At 44.5% G+C, this 24,698-nt stretch overlaps 2 protein-coding genes across 4 annotated transcripts in view; both read left to right on the forward strand.

Moving 5' to 3' along the window:
• Positions 1 to 1,288, forward strand: RRS1 (regulator of ribosome synthesis 1; the record flags this gene model as incomplete). The annotated part of the gene is given in 1 exon segment (XM_014588582.1): positions 1 to 1,288. A coding segment is annotated over 1 exon segment (814 nt), but the record flags the coding sequence as incomplete, so codon positions are not given.
• A 1,446-nt stretch (positions 1,289 to 2,734) lies between these two features.
• The window catches only part of ADHFE1 (alcohol dehydrogenase iron containing 1), a 43,851-nt gene continuing 21,887 nt past the window's right edge, over positions 2,735 to 24,698 (forward strand). Inside the window, exons 1-9 of one of the 3 annotated variants that reach the window (XM_027772618.1) lie at positions 2,735 to 2,796; positions 8,282 to 8,319; positions 10,058 to 10,104; positions 11,866 to 11,929; positions 12,101 to 12,255; positions 13,523 to 13,719; positions 16,814 to 16,891; positions 18,595 to 18,700; positions 22,317 to 22,469. In XM_027772618.1, coding sequence (XP_027628419.1) covers positions 2,745 to 2,796; positions 8,282 to 8,319; positions 10,058 to 10,104; positions 11,866 to 11,929; positions 12,101 to 12,255; positions 13,523 to 13,719; positions 16,814 to 16,891; positions 18,595 to 18,700; positions 22,317 to 22,469 — 890 coding nt within the window. In that variant the 5' untranslated portion in view covers positions 2,735 to 2,744. Of the gene's footprint in view, positions 2,797 to 2,974; positions 2,994 to 7,489; positions 7,624 to 8,281; positions 8,320 to 10,057; positions 10,105 to 11,865; positions 11,930 to 12,100; positions 12,256 to 13,522; positions 13,720 to 16,813; positions 16,892 to 18,594; positions 18,701 to 22,316; positions 22,470 to 24,698 lie in introns of those variants that run through there. The other 2 variants (XM_027772619.1, XM_014588583.2) reach the window with 2 other exon arrangements.

Below are 24,698 nucleotides of genomic sequence, written 5' to 3' on the forward strand. Positions count from 1 at the left end.
CACCACCCGCCTGCCGCGTGAGAAGCCGGTGCCCCGGCCGCGGCCACTTACACGCTGGCAACAGTTCGCGCGTCTCAAGGGCATCCGTCCCAAGAAGAAGACCAATCTGGTGTGGGACGAGGAGAGCGGCCAGTGGCGGCGCCGCTGGGGCTACCAGCGCGCCCGGGACGACACCAAGGAATGGCTGATCGAGGTGCCCGGCGGCGCCGATCCTATGGAGGACCAGTTCGCCAAGAGGATTCAAGCCAAGAAAGAACGGGTGGCCAAAAACGAGCTAAACCGTCTGCGTAACCTGGCTCGAGCGCACAAGATGCAGCTGCCCAGCGCGGCGGGCATGCACCCTACCGGACACCAAAGTAAGGAGGAGCTGGGCCGCGCCATGGAGGTGGCCAAGGTCTCCACGGCGTCGGTGGGGCGCTTCCAGGAGCGCCTGCCCAAGGAGAAGGCGCCCCGGGGCTCTGGTAAGAAGAGGAAATTCCAGCCCCTTTTCGGAGACTTTGCAGCCGAGAAAAAAAACCAGTTGGAGCTACTCCGAGTCATGAACAGCAAGAAGCCCCAGCTGGATGTGACGAGGGCCACCAATAAGCAGATGAGAGAGGAGGACCAGGAGGAGGCCGCTAAAAGGAGGAAAATGAGCCAGAAGGGCAAGAGAAAGGGGGGCCGGCAGGGTCCCGGGGGCAAAAGGAAAGGGGGTCCGCCTAGCCAAGGAGGGAAGAGGAAAGGGGGCTTGGGAGGCAGGATGAATTCTGGGCCACCTGGAGTGGGTGGCAAGAGGAAAGGAGGCCAGCACCAAGGAGGAAAGAGGAGGAAGTAGTAGTTTCATCCTGGGACCTCTCCTGTAAGCCGTGAACTGTGTACACGAAACGGTCAGTTCTAGGTACTGTAACGGCGTGCCGAAGGAGGTGGCCGCCGCCCCCCTTGAATGGGTAGGATTACCCTCACTTCAAGAGGGACGTGAGTGTTGAACTCTATAAATGGTTTTCCCGCAGTCGAGACTTTGGAGACTAAGGATTTATTTGAGGACATAAGAATTAAGGAAATAATTTGGTTGTAATCGGGAATCAGCCCTATTCTTAAAAAGCCAACTTTTTTTTTCCTTTTTGACTTTGATATGGGGTGAGGGAGAGTTTGATCGTATTTCAGAGACTTAAAATAGATGGGTTTATACTATAACAAGCTTGTGTTTATTAAAGAGGGAAGAAGGAAGAAAAAAGATGACAAGCATTTTCAGGAATGGATTTACAAATAACTGTTGTAAAGGTTATTTAATAAAAGTGCCTGTATCTAGTGTTGCTTTTAACTCTATTGCTAGAAATTGTACAGTAAGCCAGTGACTCAAATAGACGGTATAGATTATTTTTTTTTACTTCCTAAAAAACAGTGCAGCTAAATTATGATGGTTTCAGTGAGGAAGATGACAAGCATTTTCAGAAATGGATTTACACATAACTGTTGTAAAGGTTATTTAATAAAAGTGCCTGTATCTAGTGTTGCTTTTAACTCTATTGCTAGAAATTGTACAGTAAGCCAGTGACTCAAATAGACGGTATAGATTATTTTTTTTTACTTCCTAAAAAACAGTGCAGCTAAATTATGATGGTTTCAGTGAGACTACTTTTAAAGCAGCTCCTACTTTTTATATCAAATACCACACCTGTGTCTATTTGAAAAAGAGATATGCTTTTCAACACTGAGCACTGATTTTCTGTAAATAAAAATATCGAGCTCATAAGAAAATGGTAATAATCCATCTTCCCACTGTTACAGAGCTGAAAGCCACCCTGCTCTTTCCAGTTTGACAATTGATAGAATATTAAAATTGGGAATTCACTGTTCTTTCGTCAGTGTTGTCTCTATATAAGGTTACTTTTAGAAATTGCTATGAAATAACGAATTGCCAAAAATGCAAATTGTTCAGTTACCACTGTCTTTGGATACCTTTTGATTAAAGTTTAATTTTTGACATTGTTTATCCATTTTTTCACTAAGGCCTGCTAAGCCCTCCCAAAGTATAGGTAATCATGACACGTTGTAACTACTGGTAAAAACCCTTTATTGATCATAGAACAACTTCAAAAGCAAAACCATTCACAGAGCATTTAACAACTTTCAGATTCTGGGGGTTTTTGTTTGGTGAGGGGTTAATAATGTTTTGTTTCATTTTAGGCTTTCTTGATTTAGTAGTGGGATACAGTACTGGTCCTATGTAAAAAACGACCCTCATAGACTTTTCTCAAAAGTCTTGTTTATTGTTAAGAGAATTTTAAAGTCTTGATTTATTCTGAAAATACTTTCGAAAGGCTAAGTATGGGTTTCATGGATTCAGAGTGGAATCCTTGAATCCTTTCCTTCTTTCTAAATCCCCAAGGTGAAAAAAAAAAAAAGAGGACTAAGCAGAAAGAATTAAGGTAGTGCCTCTGACCCTGGGAGCGTTTACCTTCTGCGGCGATTTCAAAGGTGGGCGGTGAGACTGCACTTGGGACAGTTCTGGCTTCTCGTGGGAAACAAAACTGACCACTGCGGAGCTGCAGCGGGGGCGGGTGACCTGGCAGAGCTCCCGGGCAGCGTGGCCCAGTGGGCGGGTCGGGCTGCGGCCGGGATTGGCTGGCAGAGGAGGCGGGTTCTGCGACCAGGACTCCGCTGAGCCATGGCCGCCGCCCGGGCCCGGGTCGCGCAACTGCTGGAGCAGCAGCACCGCGCCGCTGCGTGAGTGGGGGGCCGGCGGGCGGGCAGTGGGCAGCGGGATGCCGCCGTGCCCGCGCAGTCCCCCGCTACGTTCGAGAAGTGAGGGAAAAGGTACTGCAATGCGCTCCCAGCACGCGCGCGGGCGCTGGGCCAGGTCCCATAGCGTTGTCACAGTGTGACAGCCTTGCACAGCTGGAGAGGCAGGTTTACTCTGCTTGTCCACCACTGAGCGAAGAGGCCCAGAGGGGACAGTGTCTGTTCCCATGCCGTGGCAGGCGGTGGAGAGTTTGGCACAGGGGCAAACCCAGGTCTTCAGTGGACATATTTACCGGGTATATATTATGAAATATGTGAACCTCCTTTAGGTTCTGAGGTTACAAAGATGTAAAACTCTGGAGCAATTTAGTCTAGTTGGAACTTGGGTGGGAGGACAGGAGTAAAACAGACCTGTGCAGGACGCAGCTATCAGCGCGTGGCAGGGAAGGATGGATGCGGGAATCGCCAGGAGCTCCACTCCCTGGCAGTACAGGAGTCAGTGGCTTATGACCCACTTGATGCCCTTCTAGCGACTCCAGGTACATAGTAACGGCCTGCTAAATAGTTGAGTGTGCAGCTGCACAAGTCGGCCTGGGGAAACATGGAGACGTTTGAGCTGGTAGGGAGTTAATGTGGGAAAGAAAAGGAACTAGAAAGGATTTCCCACAAAAGGAAGAGCAATGCCAGAGCTGGAGAACTACAGTTCTGAGTCCAAAAGCAGCCCAAGTCTGGACCTCCCTTCACAGGAAGAGGTGAAGACGCAAAGGGCAGATAGTGAAAGACTATGAGGAAGAAAACAGCTGTGTCCACGACTGTGCTCCTGAGCCAACAGGTGGCCTGGAGGTTAAGGCGGCTAGAACTTGGCTGCATGCACAGTTCTAGTCCTGACACAGCAGCTGGAAAACCACTGGGCCTGGGTGTCCACTAGAGGTTGATTTCCCACTTTCTTTCTTCCTCTCCCCCCCCCTCTCTTTAGTAAGTACATGTGCCTTATAGCAAACTTTGAAAAAAAGAAAACTGACAAACGGCACTTACAATGTGCCAAGCACTATTCTACACACCTTACACATCCTAGTAACAGTAACTTTAAGCCTTGCAACAACTCTACATATTATTGCTTTCAGATTAGAAAGAAAGGCATGGAGGAAAATGATTTGTCCAACATCACTCAGCTAACAAATAGTATAGCCATAATTCGAACCCAGATACTCTAGCTTTACACCCTTATTCTCAGGCCTAAAGAATTCAAATTGTGTTCTGTAAATAATGGAAAGGTATTAAAACAATATTTCTCACTGAGACACTAAAACTCAGAATACCTCAAAATGAAAGCATTCCATGGCCAAATAAGTTTGGGAGACTACCAGCTACTGTATAGCCCTCTTGGAGAGTCAGATTACATGTATTAGCACATAAAGGGCTCTAAGAAGCCTGCAGAAGTGTGACTGTGTTTAAATTCTTTGTTTTAGGGACCAGCAGTTAGTGTAATGGCTATGTCACTGAACTCCCATGTAGTCGAGCGCGGTTCGACTCCCAGACCCGGTGGTTTAAACTCAGGCAGTGTGCATGTGTGTGCGTGCCCAAGATCCCGAGGAGAATGAAGAAGCGATTGCAGCGTGGCCATCCTCCCTGGGGGGTGATATCTCTCTTTCTGTCTCTCTGTTTCTGGCGAGTGCACACGCCTTGTAGCAAAAATCTCTCAAAAGAAAAGAAAAAACAACACTTTGTTTTAAACCTGTGTCCTCATAGAACTCTCTCAAGCAACACCACCCATTTTCTTTGGAACGAAGGTCACACTGGTGTTTTTGGAGTGGTTGCATGAGAAGGGAGTGTGACCTGATTAGAGTCATGTCAGTGCATTCAGAGGCCGCGTGGAGCAGAGGAAAAGGCTGGGGGATTGTACTGCCCCAGCTAAAAGAATGGCTCCAGGCACCAAGGAGAGGGCAGACAAGAAATGTCGCAGAGCTGATTAGAATCCACAGGATCGTGTATCTGATCAGTGAGACAGGGAGGCTTTGAGTTTTCTGGCTGGGGCATCAGTGAAACGGTGGAGCCATTTACAAAGGAAGAGGTTAGATGGGCTCTCCAGGGTTCAGGGTCGAGAGCATGAAAAAGAATGAGTCCAGGAGCAGCCAGTGCAGTTGGGGGCAAAAACATGAGCTGTCCTGGAAGCCAGGGAAGAAGGTGTTCCCAGGGGGGAAACAGGAGGATGCCGCGAAGCAGTTCAGTGAGATGAGCACTGACCGGAGAACGTTAGTGGGTAGTCAGCTTGTCAGTGGTGTCGGCAAAAACTCATTGCAGAAGGTTCCAGAGAGAATGAGAGAAGAGAAATTGGAAGCGTGGATATAACCAGCTGAAGAGAGGAGCGGGAGAGAGTTTCTTCCCTAGTTAATACGGGGGCAATATGATTATGGATAAGCTAACATTGTGCTGGTGCTAATGGACAAGATCTAATGGGGGGGAGAGGGAAGGAAGAGTGGCTGTTAACGCCTTTGAGTAAATGAGAGGGGCTAAGATGTAAGACACGGGGAAGGGGCCGGCCTCTGCTAAGAGCTCACCAGTTTATCGGTGACACTAGAAGAGAAGCCAGAGAATTGGGCCAGAGCCAGCGAGGCAGGTGGACGAGGTCCCTGCTCTAACGCAATTTCTCCGCTTCTTGGGAATCAAGGAAGTCCATCGGTGGTTTCAGGCCATCCTGAGATGACAGTTTTAGTGGTGCAGAAGGTGCAGTACCGTGGTTCACAGAGAAAGGGTGTCTTCCTGGGGCTCAGATCTCAGAGATGACTGCTCAGGGAACTGACGGAGAAAGAACAGTTACCCAGAAGGGGGAAGAGAAGTGTGTTCCAAGCAGAGGAAATAACAAGGGCAAAGGTCTAGAGGAAAGAGATGAATTGAGGAAGACAGAGGGCTGGTAGCCCATTTAAGGAAAAGGATGAAATTAATTTTCCAAGAGCTCAATCCCAGAGACAGAGCAAGATGAAGGACCAGGTTGGAGAGATCGGCTGGGCCAGTTGGGTAGAGCCAGTTGGGCAGAGCCAGGTCTGAACTTTATTGCCCAAGCCATAGGAGCCACTGAAGCAGCTGTAAATAAGGGAGTGCCAACAGTGGAAAAGACCTGCAGTGTGGGGAATCAAGGTGGAAAAGGTGGAGCCACGAGAAGCCAGTTAGGAACTTGATGGAAGCCAGATGAGAGAGGAGCACGGGCCCAGGGAGAAGTGAGTAGTGTTGGGGGGGGGAGGGTTGGCAGGGAGGGGTTTGCAATTTGGAGGGGGATAAGCTCTGAAGGGTGGGACAGGAAGAAGAGTCAGAATGACTGAAGGTAGCCCAGAAAAGAACCCAGCATGGAAGGAATGGACAGAGTGGAAAAGGAGCCAGAGAAAGAATGATGAGAGACCCAAGTGAGTGAGGAGTCCTGGAAACCAAGGCAAGACTCTCACCCACCTAGGGAGGGTTCTCAGTGTGCACGGCCACAGAGCCAGGTGCTAGGAGGTCTGGGAAGTGAGGATGCGGCAGAAAGCTGGGACTCGCAGATGCAGTGGCGTAATTTCAGAGACTGAGGAATGTGCTGAAGGCGCTACAGAAAATGTAGGCCAAGTGGGGAGAACCAGAGGATGAGCAACTCCAAGTCTCAAGCAGAAAACTCTCACATGGGATGAGGAGCTTATGAGGAGGAGGACCAGGAAAGGCAGGACAAGCAGATGGAGGCCCCCATAAGGCAAGAGGGAATAAGATACAAACCACAAGTGAGAGGGGTAGGGGGCCAGACAGTGGCCAGTGGCATGGCAGTGAGGCACCCCCACGTGGGAAGGTTCCCTGCGCAGGTCTAGGGACCTCACCTCTCCCACCTGGACTAGTCAACGGCTGGAATGGATCTCTACGTCAAGACCCTGTTGGTGGGACCTCTCTCTCTCTCTCTCTCTCTCTCTCTCTCTCTCTCTCTCTCTCTCTCTCTCTCGTCTCACTCTTGGAAGAAATAAACTTTAAAAAGAATTTGAAGGGGCCAACAGGTGATATGGTGGTTAATGTGCTGGACTCCCACATGGCTGAGTGTGCAATTCAAGGCTCAGACCCAGCAGCAGGAAACTCACGTTGGGCGTGTGTGCACGCATACCCAAAGTCCCAAGAGGAGAATGAGATGGGAGAAGAAGGGATTGCAGCATGGCTGTCCCCCTGCGGGGGGGAGGGGGGATTTCTCATATTCTCTCTGTCTTTCTCTGTCAAGCACATGCACTCTATTGTAAAATTTCTCTTTAAAACAAAAAGGAATTTGAAAAAGTTAGGGGGGAGAAATGACATGGAAGCAGCTTCAGAGGTTGAAAAAATACAATAAAAAGAGAAGAGGGGGTGGGGAGGAGGCATGTGTTCCCAGGAACATTGAGTTGGGCGTTGTGAGTCTGGGTATTTTTCTTCCCTTTGCCTTTCTTTTCTTCTCCTTGGAGAGCTAAAGGAGGGAGAGGCCTGGGAAGTAACACCCAGGAGAAGGAGCCAGCCTGGCCCGGCCCGCCCTCTTCGTCCGGCGGAAGCCGCGCTGTGACCACTAGATGGCAGGCCTGGCTTATGCTAGCTCTCCCTGGCTTTGGAAGTCGGTTTGACTTCTCGGTTCTCAGACTTTTTCCGATTTGGTCATTTCTTTCTTCCCTCAGTCATTGTTTTCATTCCAAATTTGAAATTGGGAGGCGGGTGGGGTGGGTAAGGTATGCACTCAAATATCTACTGAGGCCCTTTTAGGACAAGGTCCTCTGGACCATAGAAAGAAACTTAAAACCGTTTTTCTGACCCCTAGTCAACAAGTAGAAGAAAGAGAAACCAGAGAAGGGACTGTCTGAGAAAGGACCGGAAAATGCCCAGGACCGGAGACAGAAGCCAGGAGAGAGAACGTAAAACGGAGGACATGAGACATCTGTAAAGAAGGCGACTGAGTAGTGAGAGGAGGTGGTGGGCTTCGTGAACAGCTGGTGCCCACATTGAGCAAAGCCAGGCGAGCTGAGCCCCACGAGGGCGCAGCCTGAGGCCACAACCCCTCAGGGAAGTCAGACGGTGCCCAGGGAGGGGTGTAGGTGCAGAGAAGGCTGCCTGGGATAGGCGCCCACAGCCTGACTGAAGAACAATTGAACACCTTGGAGACGCTGGGAAAACACAGGGGAAGTTCCCAGCGTGGTAAGATGAGTAAGAAAGGGAGAGAGTTAACACTAGGTCTATCTGGTTAGTCCACACTCCCAACCTAGTAAGATCTAGAGCCTGTAGAAACCAAGGACCACTGTTTTAAATTTGCTTGTACCTCCAGAGTGTTCATTTCAGTTGCCCACAGGCGTTGTTATTAGGTCCTGCCCGAATAAATGAGTTCATGAAAGAATGATCCGTGAATGCTGAAAACACATGAAGACACCTTTTTATCCATAGTGACTTCTGGATTTTTTCTATTGAACAGTGTCTGCCAATAACTGCTAGTTTGATAACGACTTAGGGCTAGAATGCAATGCGAGTGACTTTAATTAAGGCCTCTCATTTCTGGCGTTCCAATCCTATTGTACATCTTTCTCTTTTTTTGTCTTTTCCCTAGATGCCAGTGCCCAACTCATTCTCATACCTACTCCCAAGGTAATATGTTGTTTTTAAACTAGCTGTAATCTTGGTTTCTAAAATTGGCATTTATACACTGGGGTGAAGCGTGAAACTACACAATCAAGGCATGTGAGAAGCTTGATGAAGTTACTTTTTTATTATGAAATTAGTAAATGTATCTTTAACTACATATTAGTTGAATGTGTTTGTCTTAAACATATATTTAATACTCTTTATAGTGCGTTTCTATTTTATTGAGTTATTTGCTAAAGTGCAAAATGGACAGGGAAGATTTTAAGAATGTCTGAGCTCATCCAGCAGGATTAACTGCGACAAAGTCTTTGGACGATTCTAAAATATTTCTAAAAGAAAGAGGCTAAAGAACAAGGTGGCTCCTAGAAGGAAAACCTCGTATCAATTTAAAAAAATTTGATTTCTTAGTAATCAAAAATAATAGCAAAAGTTTTTCTTTTCCACAAATGTCTTAATCATTACCAGACTTCACTGTCCGCAGAGTAGCAGGACACTCTTCTGTAGTTTCAGTGCATCCTTAGAATGTCACATGAATTATTAACTCAAAAGATGATTTTGCTTCTTGGGAGAAAAGGTCAAATCTAACAAGGAGTTGAGAGCTGAACCGAGGATGCCTGACTATATGGGACCTAAATGGGAACCAAGGAGGAAAGTGCAGAAAGAGCAGATAACTAGGGCGTTTGCTTTCCTGTGGGTGGCCTACCCTTCAGGACCAACCGAGGGACATCGGGTCATTGATGGCTGTCTATAAGGCAGGAGCATGCTGGGACTCTAAGATTCCCCTGAACAGATGCAAATTTTGTCTTCAGCTGTTTTTCTCCAATTCTTAGTTTGTTTCAACAGTGAATCAATAATTTCCTATTTGGGGAAATAAAATTAATAATTTAGAGAAAGATGATCTCACTGTTTGTTATAATCAGATTATGTCTTTGCCTAAAATTCAGTGACAGGAATAATATTTCTTTAAAGCCTAGAGAAATCAAAGAAATTTAAGTTTTGATAAGTTCTTCACTTTCAGGAAGCCATAGAAAGATTGTTGTCCAGATCTGGTCCCTTTTTCTTAAACAAAACTGAAATAAAACAAAGCATACACACACAAACAAGGCAATGAAAATAGTTGTGTAGACTTTTATTTATCTTATGGCTGACTAGTACTGATATAAATAAGTAGATAAAAACAAGGATAAAATTCATTAACTGAGGCCCTCTTATTGTTCCAACATGACAGAATATCATTTTTACCATAACTAAACCTGATACTTTGCAAGGTAATAGAAGTTTATAAATTTTTAAATTAAATTTCACCAAGAAAACTAAACTTTTATATGCATAAGCTTGGGAAATAGAAATATCTTACTGTAATAAATTATCTCTAATAAAAATGTCTTAAACAATCATGGTTGCTATAAGAGATGTAATCAGAACTATAATTAGTTGTTCTCTAAGACTCTAGACTATAGAGAATATTTTTTCCAAAAGATTTTTATACATTATGTTTTCAAAAATATTTCATTTCAATGGAGAAAATATTTAAGTAAATATATTTTCACAAAGTCAGCATCAAGTTGGCATTATATCTTATTTTAAAATGTAAGTTTTCATTTCATTTTGATATGCAACAATGAAACTTAAAATATACACTGCTGTACTTTACTATCAAAGATCAGGTACCAGTTTACTGTCAAATAACATTATGCTCTATTTTTGAGGCCTCCTCTTATGTTAATTTTTACATTTCTAGCTCCTGGACTTTCACCTTCTGGGAAGACAACAGATTATGCCTTTGAGGTAGATTTTATCAATCCATTCTTTCTTTTATGAATGACCTGACAAAAATACAGCTAGAGTATTTTGCAAATGCATTATTATTTCATTTGAAATATGGTATCATTTGATGTTCCATAATCTCTATTTGATCAGGCTATTTAGCAAAGTACCTTGTTAGGATAATGGAATATAAATCTTCTGAGAACATGAGTAATGTCTAAAATACTGTCTTTTGTACAATAATTAAAATAACATCCCAGTACTACAAATTCTCCAATTAATATATGCTATATGTTAAATCGTTAGTTTTGCAATTAGAACAATCCCGAGAGGTCAAAGAAATCTGTTGAAACAAGAGTAAAGGAATAATTATTCTGGGGCATTTTTATCACACTGTAATTACATAATTACTTGTAATTATTTGTTTAAATCCCTGTCTCCTCCTAGTCCAGGAATCATAAATTAAAATGTCACCAGGGCCCTCACAGTTAATCATCTGGTGAGCAGGCTGGATAAAGCCAGGGTGACAGCACAGGCCTTGTCCAAAGGGCATAGCCCCCACAGGATTGCTGCCATGGGGAATGCAGTCCCCGTGTTACCAGATTCAAGACAAAGCAAAATCCAGATGCTCATATTGAATTTGTTTACCCTGATTTCTAATTGTTTTTAGCCAATTCAGAAAGAAAAAAATTAGGCTCAGCCACAGTGGTTCACAATGCGTAAACACTGCTCCACAGGATGGGACCACATGGGAATCCTGTGTTCAATTCCCAGTCCCACTTAAAGGTTGGGTGTGGTAGCATGTGCCTGTAATCCCAGTGAGTCTTGAGGCTGAAGCAGGAGGGTCATGCATGGAGATATCCTATCTTAAAACAAACAAACAATAACAACAACAAAAATTTTTTAAGGAAGAAGGGAGGAAATAAATTTTAACTCAACCTGGATTGGGCCCAAAGCATCATTAGTACAAAAGGTCTGGTCTCAGCTGTGAACTGTGTTTCTCTGATTCATAGTTGTGTTACCAGAATTAGCACACTGCCTAGAGCACAGCAGACCCCGGTAGCACTGGGTGAGTGACTGGGTGGGAACGTGCATTGATACATGGATGCAAGTATGCAAGGTGGTTGGGTGGATGGATAGTTGGATGAATGAGTAGAGAAGCAAAAACTACTCAGAGGAAATAATCATTAAATCCAAAAGTAAGAAATTTGAGATTTAGGTATGGAGGGAAGGGAAGGTGATCATTTGAAGCTGAGGAAACAAATGGGAGTCTATGATACATTTAGGAAAAGATAAGAAAGTTCAATGTGACCAGAGCCAAGGTTTACTTTAAAAAGTGTGGTGAGGGTCAGCCCTTGGCATGGAGGGTAAGGCACTGGATCCCACATGATCCACTGTGTGGTTTGAGTCCCAGGCCTAGTGGCTTGAAAAACTGGTTGGGTGTGTGCATGTGCATGTCTGAAATCTCACAAAAGGGGAAAAATGGAGAAGGGATTGTAGCATGACCGTCCCCCATGCTGGGGGTGTGTGTCTTTTTCACTTTCTATCTCTGTCTCTCCTGAGCACTGGCACTCTATAGCAAATTATATTTAAAAAAAAAAAAAATGTGGTGAGTCTGAGGCCAGATGAGGGTGACAGAGAAGACCATGATAAAGAGTATGTACTTAATTCTCCAGACAATGAGGACTCACATTGATTTTTTTTTTAATTTCAGAAGTGGCAAATTCTCTAATATACTCTACATTTAAGTCTTCTTTTTCTTTTTTTGTTTTTTTTTTCCAGATGGCTGTTTCAAATATTAGATATGGAGCAGGAGTTACAAAGGAAGTGGGCATGGCAAGTATCTGTGAGTCTAGGGTCTTCTGATAAACAAGTTAAATGTCTTGTAATATAAGAGTTAACCAACAACCATGGAGGACTTTATTGTTAAACCTGTACTGCATTAAGTGGTACGTTCGCAGAGAGTCTGTCATAGTTCTAGTGCAATCAAACCTAATTTATCATTTCTTTTTGGTAGGACCTACAAAACATGGGAGCTAAAAATGTTTGCTTGATGACAGATAAGAACCTCTCCCAGCTGCCTCCAGTACAAATAGTTATGGATTCGCTAGTGAAGAACGGCATCAACTTCAAGGTTTATGACAATGTAAGGGTGGAACCAACGGATCTAAGGTATCCTTGTGTTGTTGTTATTTTGCTTTAAGCAGAAGCTAACAGGCCACTGTTGTTTAAAACTTGCCCCAGGGGCCCGCCAGTGGCATTAAGTGTTGCCCCACTGGGCCAGCCACACCATTTGACTCCCTGACTCTGTGGCTTGAAAACTATGCAAAATTGCATGCCCAAAGTCCCGAGAGAAGATGTGACTTTTCCGTTGCAGAGAGTTACTTGAAACACACAGAATAACTACTCGAGACACAGAAGACTGAGTTGAGAGGGAGAGGCCATAGGGGATTTGTGCCTTCTGAGTCTCCCTGATCCTCTGTATTTATTAGGGTAAAAGAGAAAGGAATGTTTTGTTTTGTTTTGTTTTGTTTTGTTTTGTTTTGTTTTGTTTTGTTTTGTTTTAGTGAGAATGTGTGCACTCACCAGAGAGACAGAAACCACACACATCCCATCCCCCCACCCCTTGGGGATGGCCATGTTGGTCATGCGCTGGGGGGCATGAGTCTAAGCTGCCGGGTCCTGGACTCAAACCACAGTCGACTACATGGGAGTCCAGCAAGGCCTACTGGTCCCAGAATGTGTTGTTTTTTAGAGAAGACAGCAGTAAGGATTATATCCTTGGGGCATGTAGATTTCAGTTGGGCCAGCAGGTGGCATAGTGGTTTTAAAAAGAAGTATTGTCAGACAACCTTTAGAATTTGAAAAACACAGACCATCAGATAACAAAAAAGAGCTAAGTAATCTCCGGTTGTTTGCAAGCAGAAAAGTATGAGCTCAGTGTTGCACCAAGTTCCCTAAGCAAGCATTCACTCGTGCATTCAAAGTGTATAAATCCATGGTGTTCGGGAAGCATGAAGTTTGTGTTGTTCCCTAACAAGAATGGAGAAGGGATTACAGCATGGCCATCCTCCTGAGGGGTGCTTTCTCACTTCCTCTCTCTCTTCCCTAGGCAAGTGCATGCACCCTATAACAAACTTTTTTTACAAGAAAAGAAAAAGAGGGGCTGACAGTTGGCGTGGTGGTTAAAGGTGTTGGACTGCCTCATGGCAGACCGCGGTTCGAGTCCTGGATCTGGTGGCTTGCTTTATCACTTTCCCTCTCTCTCTTTCTCACTCTATCCTTCTCTGGTCAAATTAAATAAATAAATAAATAAATAAATAAAGCTAAATAAGATACTTCTTAAGAAAAGAAAGAACTTGTCCCAGTCCTTATTTACAGGCATGACAATTTATTACTGAAAAATATGACATGATAGTTTTTCTGTTTCTTTTCCAAGCTTTATGGATGCTATTGAGTTCGCCAAAAATGGAGCTTTTGATGCCTATGTTGCTGTGGGTGGCGGCTCTGTCATGGACACCTGTAAAGCTGCTAATCTGTACGCATCCAGCCCTCACTCTGACTTCCTAGATTACGTCAACGCCCCAGTCGGGAAGGGCATGCCTGTGTCTGTGCCTCTTAAGCCTTTGATCGCAGGTAAAGACTGTTTTATTTTGCAATTGGCAAAAGACCTTAGAAAAGATGGAAGCCAATACTTTTAGGATCTGTTTCAAAACCTTTCTGATTTGTTCATGTCAAATTGATGCCGTGTTTGAACACTAAAACAGATAGCAATTCATTCATTTGAAAATTCTGATCTTCGTTATTGTACAGATAGAGATAGTGAGGCTCAGTGGCAGCAAAATCTGCAGATTTAAGCCACAGAGTCACGATGAGGAGGGGGAAGGTCCTCACTCACATATGACTACATCCCTCTGTTGGCAACTTTGTCCCCTTAACCCCTTCTGTTTGATCCCTTGTTGCCAGCCATTATGGCATTCAAGGAGAACATTCGCTGTTATGTTTCTGATGCTGACTCAGCCTTTCTTCCACACAATGGCTGTTCAGCTAACCTCGAGCTTTGTCCCTGTCCTGGGACATGTGGCCAGCAGGTCTACATCACTGTGGGTGGTATCTGTTCTATGGCTGCCCCGGACACAGACACGCAACACCAAAATGGGGTAGTTTGTTTGACAGAGACCTTGGGATTTTCCAGTGTTTTCTTCCCTCCAGTTTTTAGGGCTGCTGACACATAGCTGTTTAAAGTGTTAGAGCAGAAATGCACCAAGTGGTAGTGGGGAACATCCTCAGTTTAAAGTTCTGCCTGCTCTTCTTCCCCTATCCCACCCCTATTCTGAAGGGGCTTGTGCTGGATTTACAGGACTGCAGTGAGCCTCCAGCCCACAAGCTGCTCTGACGTAAATGAGCAGCCAGCAGGGAGCAGCATAATTGGTGCCTTGCAAATGGAACCTTGGGGAAGCTGTGCCAACACCACACAGAGGGGTGATTGGGAAAGTTTAGAAACTTGGCAGACCTACAGAACCCTAAAGTCTAGAAAGGCGGGGCATTACCATGCTCATCTCATTGCCAAGAGGGAGTAACATGTTTTGTGGGTTTTTTTAATAAATAATTATTTAACTTTTTTATTATTTATTTTACTTATTTATTATTATTTGACCAGAGAGGGACAGAGTGAGAGAGACAAAGAGAGAAAACAAGATGCAAGGTCCAGGACTCAAACTGCGGTCAGCTGTGTGGGAGTCCAGTGCCCTTAACCACCATGCCACCTACTGGCCCCATGGGAGTAAGGTGTTCTTTAGGGACAGCAAACAGGAGTTATCTTATAGAAGTGCAGAGCAGCATGTTTCTGAATATCCAGCTGCAGCTGCTGAAGCTCAAGTGCTGGAGAGCCTGAGGTTCCCAGAGCTCATGCTATTAGTATGGACATAGATATCAGAGGTATGTGTGATTAGTGCACGTGTGTATTACCAGAGACAGACATCATGTGTGCCTATTAACACAGATACAGAGATCACATACATATGAAACACATCTGCATGTCAATGCAGCCATAGATACATATTAAACACATGTTTATGTAGACACAATATACATATCAAACACATACCTATTAATGCAGATATCATACACATTAACGCATGTATGGTAAACATACTTGCATATTGTTGCAGGCATAGGCATCATACATGTGTGTTGGCAGATACAGAGATTACACATACATATGAAATACACATGTATGTTGATGCAGGCGTAGACATCACATGTTTTGAACCCACATGCATATTCTTGCAGCAGATACTGACATGATATGTGTTATACATGTGTATTGGTACAGACAAGACAGCAACATATATGTTAAGCATACATATGTGCTTACACAAATACAGACCTCATACGTACTTACTAGCAGAGACACAGACATCATACACACATGTTAATTCAGGCACAGGCATCCTACGTGTTTGGCTTACATACGTGTTAGTACAGATGTAGACATCAGGCAAGCAACAGGGTTAGCAAAGCTTCTGCTCTAATTTTGTTCCTTATTCCTCAGGCTTGACCAGAGAGGGACAGAGTGAGAGAGACAAAGTGAGAAAACAAACTGCAAGGTCCAGGACTCAAACTGCGGTCAGCTGTGTGGGAGTCCAGTGCCCTTAACCACCATGCCACCTACTGGCCCCATGGGAGTAAGGTGTTCTTTAGGGACAGCAAACAGGAGTTATCTTATAGAAGTGCAGAGCAGCATGTTTCTGAATATCCAGCTGCAGCTGCTGAAGCTCAAGTGCTGGAGAGCCTGAGGTTCCCAGAGCTCATGCTATTAGTATGGACATAGATATCAGAGGTATGTGTGATTAGTGCACGTGTGTATTACCAGAGACAGACATCAGTAAGGTGTTCTTTAGGGACAGCAAACAGGAGTTATCTTATAGAAGTGCAGAGCAGCATGTTTCTGAATATCCAGCTGCAGCTGCTGAAGCTCAAGTGCTGGAGAGCCTGAGGTTCCCAGAGCTCATGCTATTAGTATGGACATAGATATCAGAGGTATGTGTGATTAGTGCACGTGTGTATTACCAGAGACAGACATCATGTGTGCCTATTAACACAGATACAGAGATCACATACATATGAAACACATCTGCATGTCAATGCAGCCATAGATACATATTAAACACATGTTTATGTAGACACAATATACATATCAAACACATACCTATTAATGCAGATATCATGCACATTAATGCATGTATGGTAAACATTCGTGCATATTGTTGCAGGCATAGGCATCATACATGTGTGTTAGCAGATACAGAGATTACATATACATATGAAATACACATGTATGTTGATGCAGGCATAGACATCACATGTTTTGAACCCACATGCATGTTCTTGCAGCAGCAGATACTGATATGATATGTGTTATACATGTGTATTGGTACAGACAAGACAGCAACATATATGTTAAGCATACATATGTGCTTACACAAATACAGACCTCATACGTACTTACTAGCAGAGACACAGACATCATACACACATGTTAATTCAGGCACAGGCATCCTACGTGTTTGGCTTACATACGTGTTAGTACAGATGTAGACATCAGGCAAGCAACAGGGTTAGCAAAGCTTCTGCTCTAATTTTGTTCCTTATTCCTCAGGCTGAATTAGATAGCGCTACTGATTTTTATTTAGGTGCTTTATTAATATTAATGTTATTTTGTTCCAAGTCCCAACTACCTCAGGAACTGGAAGTGAAACTACCGGGGTTGCCATTTTTGACTATAAGCACTTGAAAGTGAAAACTGGTAAGAATTTTGCCCATCATTTTTTTTAATTGTCTCTCTGATCTTTCAGCCCCACCCCTTTTTCTTTAACCCTAATATCTAAAACTTAAGGTGTTATGGCATTAAGGAAAAATATATATGATGCACATTTTTCCAAGTACATATAAAAATATAAAAGTCTAATAAACTTCTTTTTGAGAATTACCTATAAAAGCATATTGAAATGCCATGAATCTTAACCGATCTTTTTTTCTTCCCAAGCTACTGATTTTATCAATGATAAAATGGTGTTTCCCTTCTCCAATGTCTTCTTTACATTTTAAATCAATCTTACTGGGATGTGATTTTTACATAATAAAGACCTTTTTTTTTTTTTTTGAGAGGTTTTTGCCTTAGGGTGTATGTGCTTGCCAGGGAGAGAGAGACAGACAGACAGACAGACACATTGAGAGGGAATGTGAGAAATCACCTCCTAAGGTGGATGGCCACATCATAATCCCCTCTCCTCCATTGTTCTCTCAAGATCTTGGGCATGCACACACATGTACCACACCACCTGCCAGCCCCAAAGTGCATACATTTTAAAAGTCCAATTTGATGAATTTTAACTAACACAGACACTCCGACACAACCCAAAGCATTTACATCATCTGGAAAGTTCCCTCATGCTCTGTCCCCTCCAGTCCCCCTACCCCCATTTCCAGGTTCTTCTGTTCTGCTTTCTGTCTTCTTAGTTATTTTTATCCTATCTTCTTCTTTCTCATGGACTCTCAGCTAATGTAATAGAAACGTCTCTCTCCTGGAGTCTGATTCAATATCCTGCTCCACTCCTTTGTAAGCAGAAGACATTCAACCGCTCACTTACAATAACTTCTCTTTTTCAAATTAAATTACATTCTCCTTTAACATTGTTAAAGGTAACAGTAGTAATGACCAGCATATAAAGTCTACCTTATAGTTGTTGTTTTTTGTTTTGTTTTGTTTTGTTTTAAGTTTACTTATTCCATGAGTGAGAAAGACAAAGACAGCATCCCAATAGGGTCTTGACACCATGGTTCAGCCGCCGTCTCAACCAACCCAGATCATGTGTGTGCCCAGTGTACGCAGTGAGGTCTCCAGCTGCAAACTAGCAACTTCCCCATTGGGTCAGCCTCACAGACCCTTTCACTTTACCACTGCACCATCATTCAGCCCCCAAATTCTACTTCACAGTTTTTAAAATACTTTTATATAATATTATCTATTTGATCTCTACAAGATTTTCAGGGATAGAGGCCTTGTGTTATTATAATCTAATTTTATAGAGAACTCAAAGAGGCTAAGTGACTTGCCCAAAGGCACAAAATAAGTTGCAGAGCAAATTACTGGCAGTGGTATGGTAGTATGCCAGCTCTCTGGAATTTAATAAGTAAATAAGCACTGATTTGTAGCACTTGCCAATTTCTGTGGTGTAAATACTCCCACCACAGCCAATGGCACTACTCATCCAGGAGCTAAGAACATGCTGTCGGCTCTTGGGAACTAGTAGGAGCAGCTGCAGCATTCCACTGAAAACCCACATTTCTGATTCCAGATCTCTTTCCTCTGCTCCTTGCTGCCTCCTTACATGAGAATAGACCTTTTATTTTCTTGTATCTTTTTATGAACAATTTATTTTACAAAGTTAATTCTTTTTTTAAAATGATACTCATACCTTTAGCCTTGATTAAAGCTCGTGTTTTTAGGCATTGCTTCAAGAGCCATCAAACCCACACTGGGATTGATTGATCCTCTGCACACCCTCCACTTGCCTGCCCGAGTGGTCGCTAACAGTGGCTTCGATGTGCTTTGGTAGGTATGGTACCACCTGGAGGGACTTTTTCAGTACCAGGCCTATGGACAGGATTGTATTGCTCAAAGAACTTTATAGGTATTCACTGACTAGAATTCCACAACACCCCCAGCCTTGGCTGTCATTATCTCCTTTCCTAGATGAAAACATTGAAAGTGTAAAGGCTAGTGACTGGGTGAGGTCCAGGTGAGCCTCGGATCTGCCATTCAGAATAGACCACACTGGCCACAATCATGGCCATGAGGATGCAACTAAAGGAGCAATTTGAGCTGGCATGCAACGTCCCAGGACCACACCACTAACCTTGACAGCTGTGCTAACTAGGGAATGCTCAGGGCTGCACACACAGGAGACAGAGGGCAGGGAAGGTGCTAACATCTCCAGGGCACTGCCAGGACTGTGCACACTGTCCCTGCTTCGTACACATCATCACCTCACGGCCACACTGTGGATACATGACCTTCACTTCATTGAAACAGACAACTGTGTTTGAGGTGTTGAGTAACTTCAGAGTATTACCACATGCACTCTTGGCTCCCACGTGATGTGCCCACAGCTCCCTCATCAGCTTTTCAACCCTCGACCTCACATTAGTTCCAGTGGCCTCATGGGTGGTTCACATTCGGCATATCTCAAACAGCCCTATTCTATTCAGAACATATCTTAAAATCTGTGGAATATAGTCAGTGGTACATATTTTTAAATGGCGCCTCTTATAATAATGCACGGGATGTTCAATCTGTTGAAATCTGGTAACTCTCAATCACTTGACACCCCCCAGCTTCTCCTCCTTAATCCCTGAGCTCAGCAAGTAGCAGAATTTGATATGATTTCTCTCTTCTCATACCCATCCCAATGAGCAGTTCTTTTCCCCTGTCCTGCTTGAATCTCTCTTACATCTGCTCTCTCTGGTTAAGTTGCATTGCTCCGGCCTTGGTTCAGGCCTGCCCCATCTCTCACATGAACTGTTGCAGTAGCCTCCTTATCAGTCTCCCTGATTCCATCCCATAATCCTTCCATCTGTTCTCCATCCTGCCTTCAGTAAGCTTCCAGAATTCAATATGGTCACACATACACACACACTTCAACCTAACAGGTCTTTGAGTGGCTTTCCACACCTACTGAACAAAGACCAAACTCCTTAAGCCTTGGACTGTCCCCAGTGCTCAGCTCTGTCTTTGCTCGGAGGACTCATTTTTTAATTCCATGGGAGTTTCCACTCCTTGATGGAACCTTTGTGGACTCTCCCTTTCCCTCAAGTACTACTGACCACTTGTCCTTCGTTCATCCCTACTGGGAGGTGAACACATTATTTCTGAGGAAGCCTCTCTGCAATGAGTGTGGTGAGGACAGGGCGAACTCACTCACTTCCATATCCCTGCCTCTTGTCACAGTGACTGTCACATCTATGTACTGAATTAATCCCTGTTGAATGAAGTTCACCACAAGCAGGAGGTGATGGAGTTAGGCTCACATTCCAGACCTATCCAAGTCCATAGTCCACTTTCTGCCAGAGGACAGTAGAAGATTGTATCTGACTCCAGCTCTAGTCAGTATTGTCAGAACTTTGATGAGCTCCTCTTAATAACTTGGAAATAAGGAAAATAAGATTATTTCCCTAGTTGCAAACTGAACAGTAAATAAATGATGGCCCACGAATCTCCTTTAAGTGAATGACTCACAGGCCCCATGATTTTACGGCCAAGGGGCAGGGGGTGGTTCTCCACTATGAAGAAGGGAGCATGATGGTAGTTGCTCATCCAAGTACTGAGTGAAGGTAAAAAGAGAAAAACCTGGCCTGAGAAATGTTCCTGTGAGATCCAGTGACCTGTTTTGTGTTTTGTTGTTGTTTGAGGTGTTTTTTGGTTTTGTTTCTGGTCTTGGTTTTTTGTTGTTGTTGTTGTTTTTTGGGGGGGGAGTTTGTGTGTGTGTGTGTGTGTGTGTGTGTGCTTGTGTGTTTTGAGAAGTTTTTGTTTTGTTTTGAGAGGTTTTTGCCATAGGGCACGTACACTCACCAGAATGACAGAGAGAGACATAGAGACAGAAAGCGAGAAATCAGCCCCCAGGGGGGATGGCCACGCCGCAATCCCTTCTCCACCATTCTCCTTTCAGGATCTTGGGCATGCATGCACACGTGCCCAACATGAGTTTAAGCCACAAGGTCTGGGACTCGAATCACGGTCGACTACATGGGAGTCCAGCCACATAGCCATTACGCCAACTGCTGGTCCCTTGTTTCTGTTTTTTAATTTGCCAGAGGGTACATGCACTTGCCAGACAGAAAGGGAGAGGGAGAAACCACCCCTCAGTGAGGCATGGTCACACTGCAATCCCTTCTCATTTTTTTCCATCCTGTCAGGATTTGGGGTACACACACACTCATGCCTAGCATGTTTCTCAAGCTGCCATAACTAGGATTTGAACTATGATCAGCCATGTGGAAGCTAGATTCCCTAACCAGTAGGCTACAGGGACAGCCCTCTCCCTGTCTTTAAGTCACAGGGAGAGTAGTGCCTCACCCCAGATTATACCCGAACAGCTGACTACAGAGTCTGCTTTCTTATCCACTGAACCATACTATTTTTTTCCCTTTGATTATGCTGGAAGGTATGCATGTGCAAGAGTGTGCAAAAGAAAGAAAGAGGGAGAAAAACCATTCCTCACCCCCCCTCCCCAGTGGGGCCTAACCATGTCTCAATACTTTTCCTCCAGTTCTCCATCCCATTGGGGTCCTGGGTGGATGCACACTCACCCAGCATATACCATACTCGTAATAGGACTCTAAGGTTACTATGACCCTCCTTTAGTAATGTGGTAGTTGATCAATGCAACACATAAAATGGTAATTGTCTTCTATAAGAAAGTCTATTTTTAGGTTCATTGCATTTTTTTGATGGTTCAAATGTTTACTAATTTAGCATCATGAAGATTTCTTTACTTTGGAAAAGGATCATATGTTATTGTATACATATGGGTCAAAAACACAGGTGCTGTTAATGTAAACTTCACTGTATTACAAGGGGTCTTCCAGAGGGTCATGGAAAATGTGCATTATGAAAGAACCATGTGTAGATTTCAGATATTTTTGGTAACATAATAAACTCATGATTTAATTTTATTTTTCTCTACCAACTTTTTTTTTTTTTTGAGAGGTTTTCGTTACAGGGTATGTGTGCTCATTGGAGAAGCAGAGAAAGACAAAGAGACAGAAACAAGAAATCACACCCCCCCTGGGGATGACCATGCCACACTCCCTTCTCCTTCATTCTCCTCTTGAGATTTTGGGCATGCACACACACTTGCCCAGCATGAATTTCAAGCTGCCGGGTCCAAGACTTGAACCACAGTCAACCATGTGGGAGTGTAGCAACGTCATCATTATGCCATCTACTGGTCCTACTCTCTACCTACTTTTTAAAGACCCTTATAACCTCTACAATAAGGGATCACTGCCCTAGACAAGCTGACTGGTGGCATGTATTGAGAGCCTCAGCACTAAATAGCGTGTTCACAGTGGGGTGGGTGCTGAGTGTCTCCAAGACAGTTTGTAATATGAACAAAAGGAAGGAGGAAGACCTCACTTTCACTATGTGCACTTTAAATATTTCTTGTTAGCCATGCCCTGGAGTCCTACACTGCTCTCCCCTACCACATGCGAAGCCCCTGCCCTTCAAATCCCATCTTGCGGCCAGCCTACCAAGGCAGTAACCCGATCAGCGACATTTGGGCCGTCCACGCACTGCGGATCGTTGCTAAGTATCTGAAGAGGTATGTCACCCTGAAGGGGACAGAAACAGAACAGAAAGGCTGCATGCTACCCTCACACAAAACATGGCATGTCTGATCCTGATATGGCCTGAGCAGGTCTGCTCCCCAGAAGATGGATCATTAGCCTTAGGGAAACACCAGAGACCAGCAACTTCTGAAGGGAGCAAACGGGTGGACAGACAAAAATTGGATTGTTTGGTCTAAAAAGGCCAAGGCTCCCAGGAGACAAAATAGAGCCCCTCATTTCTGAAGGATACACATAGAATACATGAAGGTTGGTTGACCAAACCTAAAACCAAAGCTAGGAAGAGGAGAGTGTCCCCTGGGATGTGGCTACCCAGGGCAGAAACGAGAACCACACAGGCAGATGCCGCCCGTGCCCGTTCAGGCCCCGTCCAAAAGCACATGGGAGGACCGCTGAGGGAGCTCACATGGCCTACATTTAAGAAAAAAAGGTGCAGAGATTGTTGACTCAGAAGATTATAAAAGGCAGAAAATGCAAAAGGGTTCCTAGAAAGTTTTGAACGATTTATAAATAGCAACATCAAGATACACACATTTGTTATCATTGACTACGAGAAAGCATATAGCAACAGGCTCCTGAGAGAGAGAAGCTCTCCTTAAGAGGTGAGAGCTTATACCTGAGGTTTTGTTTTTTTTAAAAATTATTTAATTTAATTTTATTTATTATTATTATTATTTTATTTAAGGGGGGGGGGAGTAAGAAAGCCAGCAGCAAGGTCTGGGATTCAAACCACAGTTAGCCATGTGGGAATCCAACACCTTAACCACCACACCACCTGACAACTGATACAAGAGGTTTTAAAACGTAGGCAAAGTCTGACTCACTTTCATATTTAAAGTTGTTTTTTTTTTTTTTTTTCCCCTCATAGGGGGGGGGACCGGGGAGAAAGAGGAAGAGAGAGACAGGCACCCTCAATAAGTCCTCAGGCTGTGATCCTGTCCCCAGCCTCAGGTAGCCCAGACCACAGGCACATGTGCATGCAGGCGAGCACAGGGAGACTCAGGGTGTGAACCCAGGACCCTCGCATGTGGCCTCAGCATCATGGAATTTTGCGTCACTGCAGTGCCACAGCAGCTGGCCCACTTTTGCACTTACACCTAAAGGAGGGAACGGACACCAGCGGGTTCAGCCCAGGTATGAACGCAGTGCCTCTGGCCTTGAGCTAGAAGCCCCACCGGAGAGGTGGCCTTGGAATTGCATTTTACAAAACAAACAGCAGGAAGGGGCACACAACTGTTGCAGACTCCTACAGACCCCGAGGGAAGCCCAGCAGCATTTGACTAGATGAAGTGAACACAGGCCACAGGGAACCAATCTGTTTGCCAGGGATGAAGGCTGATCGTTGCCACAGTGGGCATGAGGGCTGTGACAGACTGAGGAAAGCCCCATCACCCCAGTCACCTCATGATTCAGGAAATAAGACACTAGCATTGGGTTTTGGAAAGGAGACACAAATGACCAGCCATTCCAAAGGAAAGGAGGAAAAGAGCTCGGCACTTTTACTTCATAGTAGAACTCAGAATCATGAAAAACCAAATGAGGAGCGGGCCCACTTGGCAGTCTTCATGCTTCCTCCCTGGAGCAGGGTTTCCCAGCACTGTGTACAGGAAGCTCAGTGCATCTGAAAAGGGCCTTTTGAGGATTTGCTCTACCAAAGCGGCACAGGGACACAGAGCACGCAAAGCCTCCGCCTACAATAACATCCCACTTCCACAATAACACTAAAATAGATGTGCAGCCTCCACAGACACCCAAGGAGGCCCCTAGTGGGTTTGATTAGGGCTAGAGTCACAGAAAGAAAGATGGCTGGGTGGCTGGTCTGGCCCACAGGTAGCCCCAGGCGACAGGGCTCACTTCAGCAAGCCAGCCTCCATCCTGCCTGACTGGTGCTTTTTGAGAATATGTTTACTCTGAGTCTATTCATGGCTGCCTTCAGGGTCACTGACAAATGAAGAAGAAGAATGAGTCTCAGGGCACTTTGTAGAGCAGCTCCCACAGTCCAAGGATCAGTGCTTTGCTTCTCCCCGCACTTTTGTACCACACGGGCAGCCTGACAGCATATTTATTATGCCTTTGCTGAAACTGTTGATGAGAAAATATGCTTCCCTTCGGTTTTCATTTAGAAGACAAGGCGTCATTTGAATAACTTGCCTAATTTTTCTTCCTACTGAGTAGCATTTCTTTCTTTCTCCCCCCTCTCCAGC

Source organism: Tupaia chinensis, unplaced genomic scaffold, assembly GCF_000334495.1.
Source record: "Tupaia chinensis unplaced genomic scaffold, TupChi_1.0 Scaffold000288_2, whole genome shotgun sequence".
In the NCBI taxonomy this organism is placed as follows: Eukaryota; Metazoa; Chordata; class Mammalia; order Scandentia; family Tupaiidae; genus Tupaia; species Tupaia belangeri.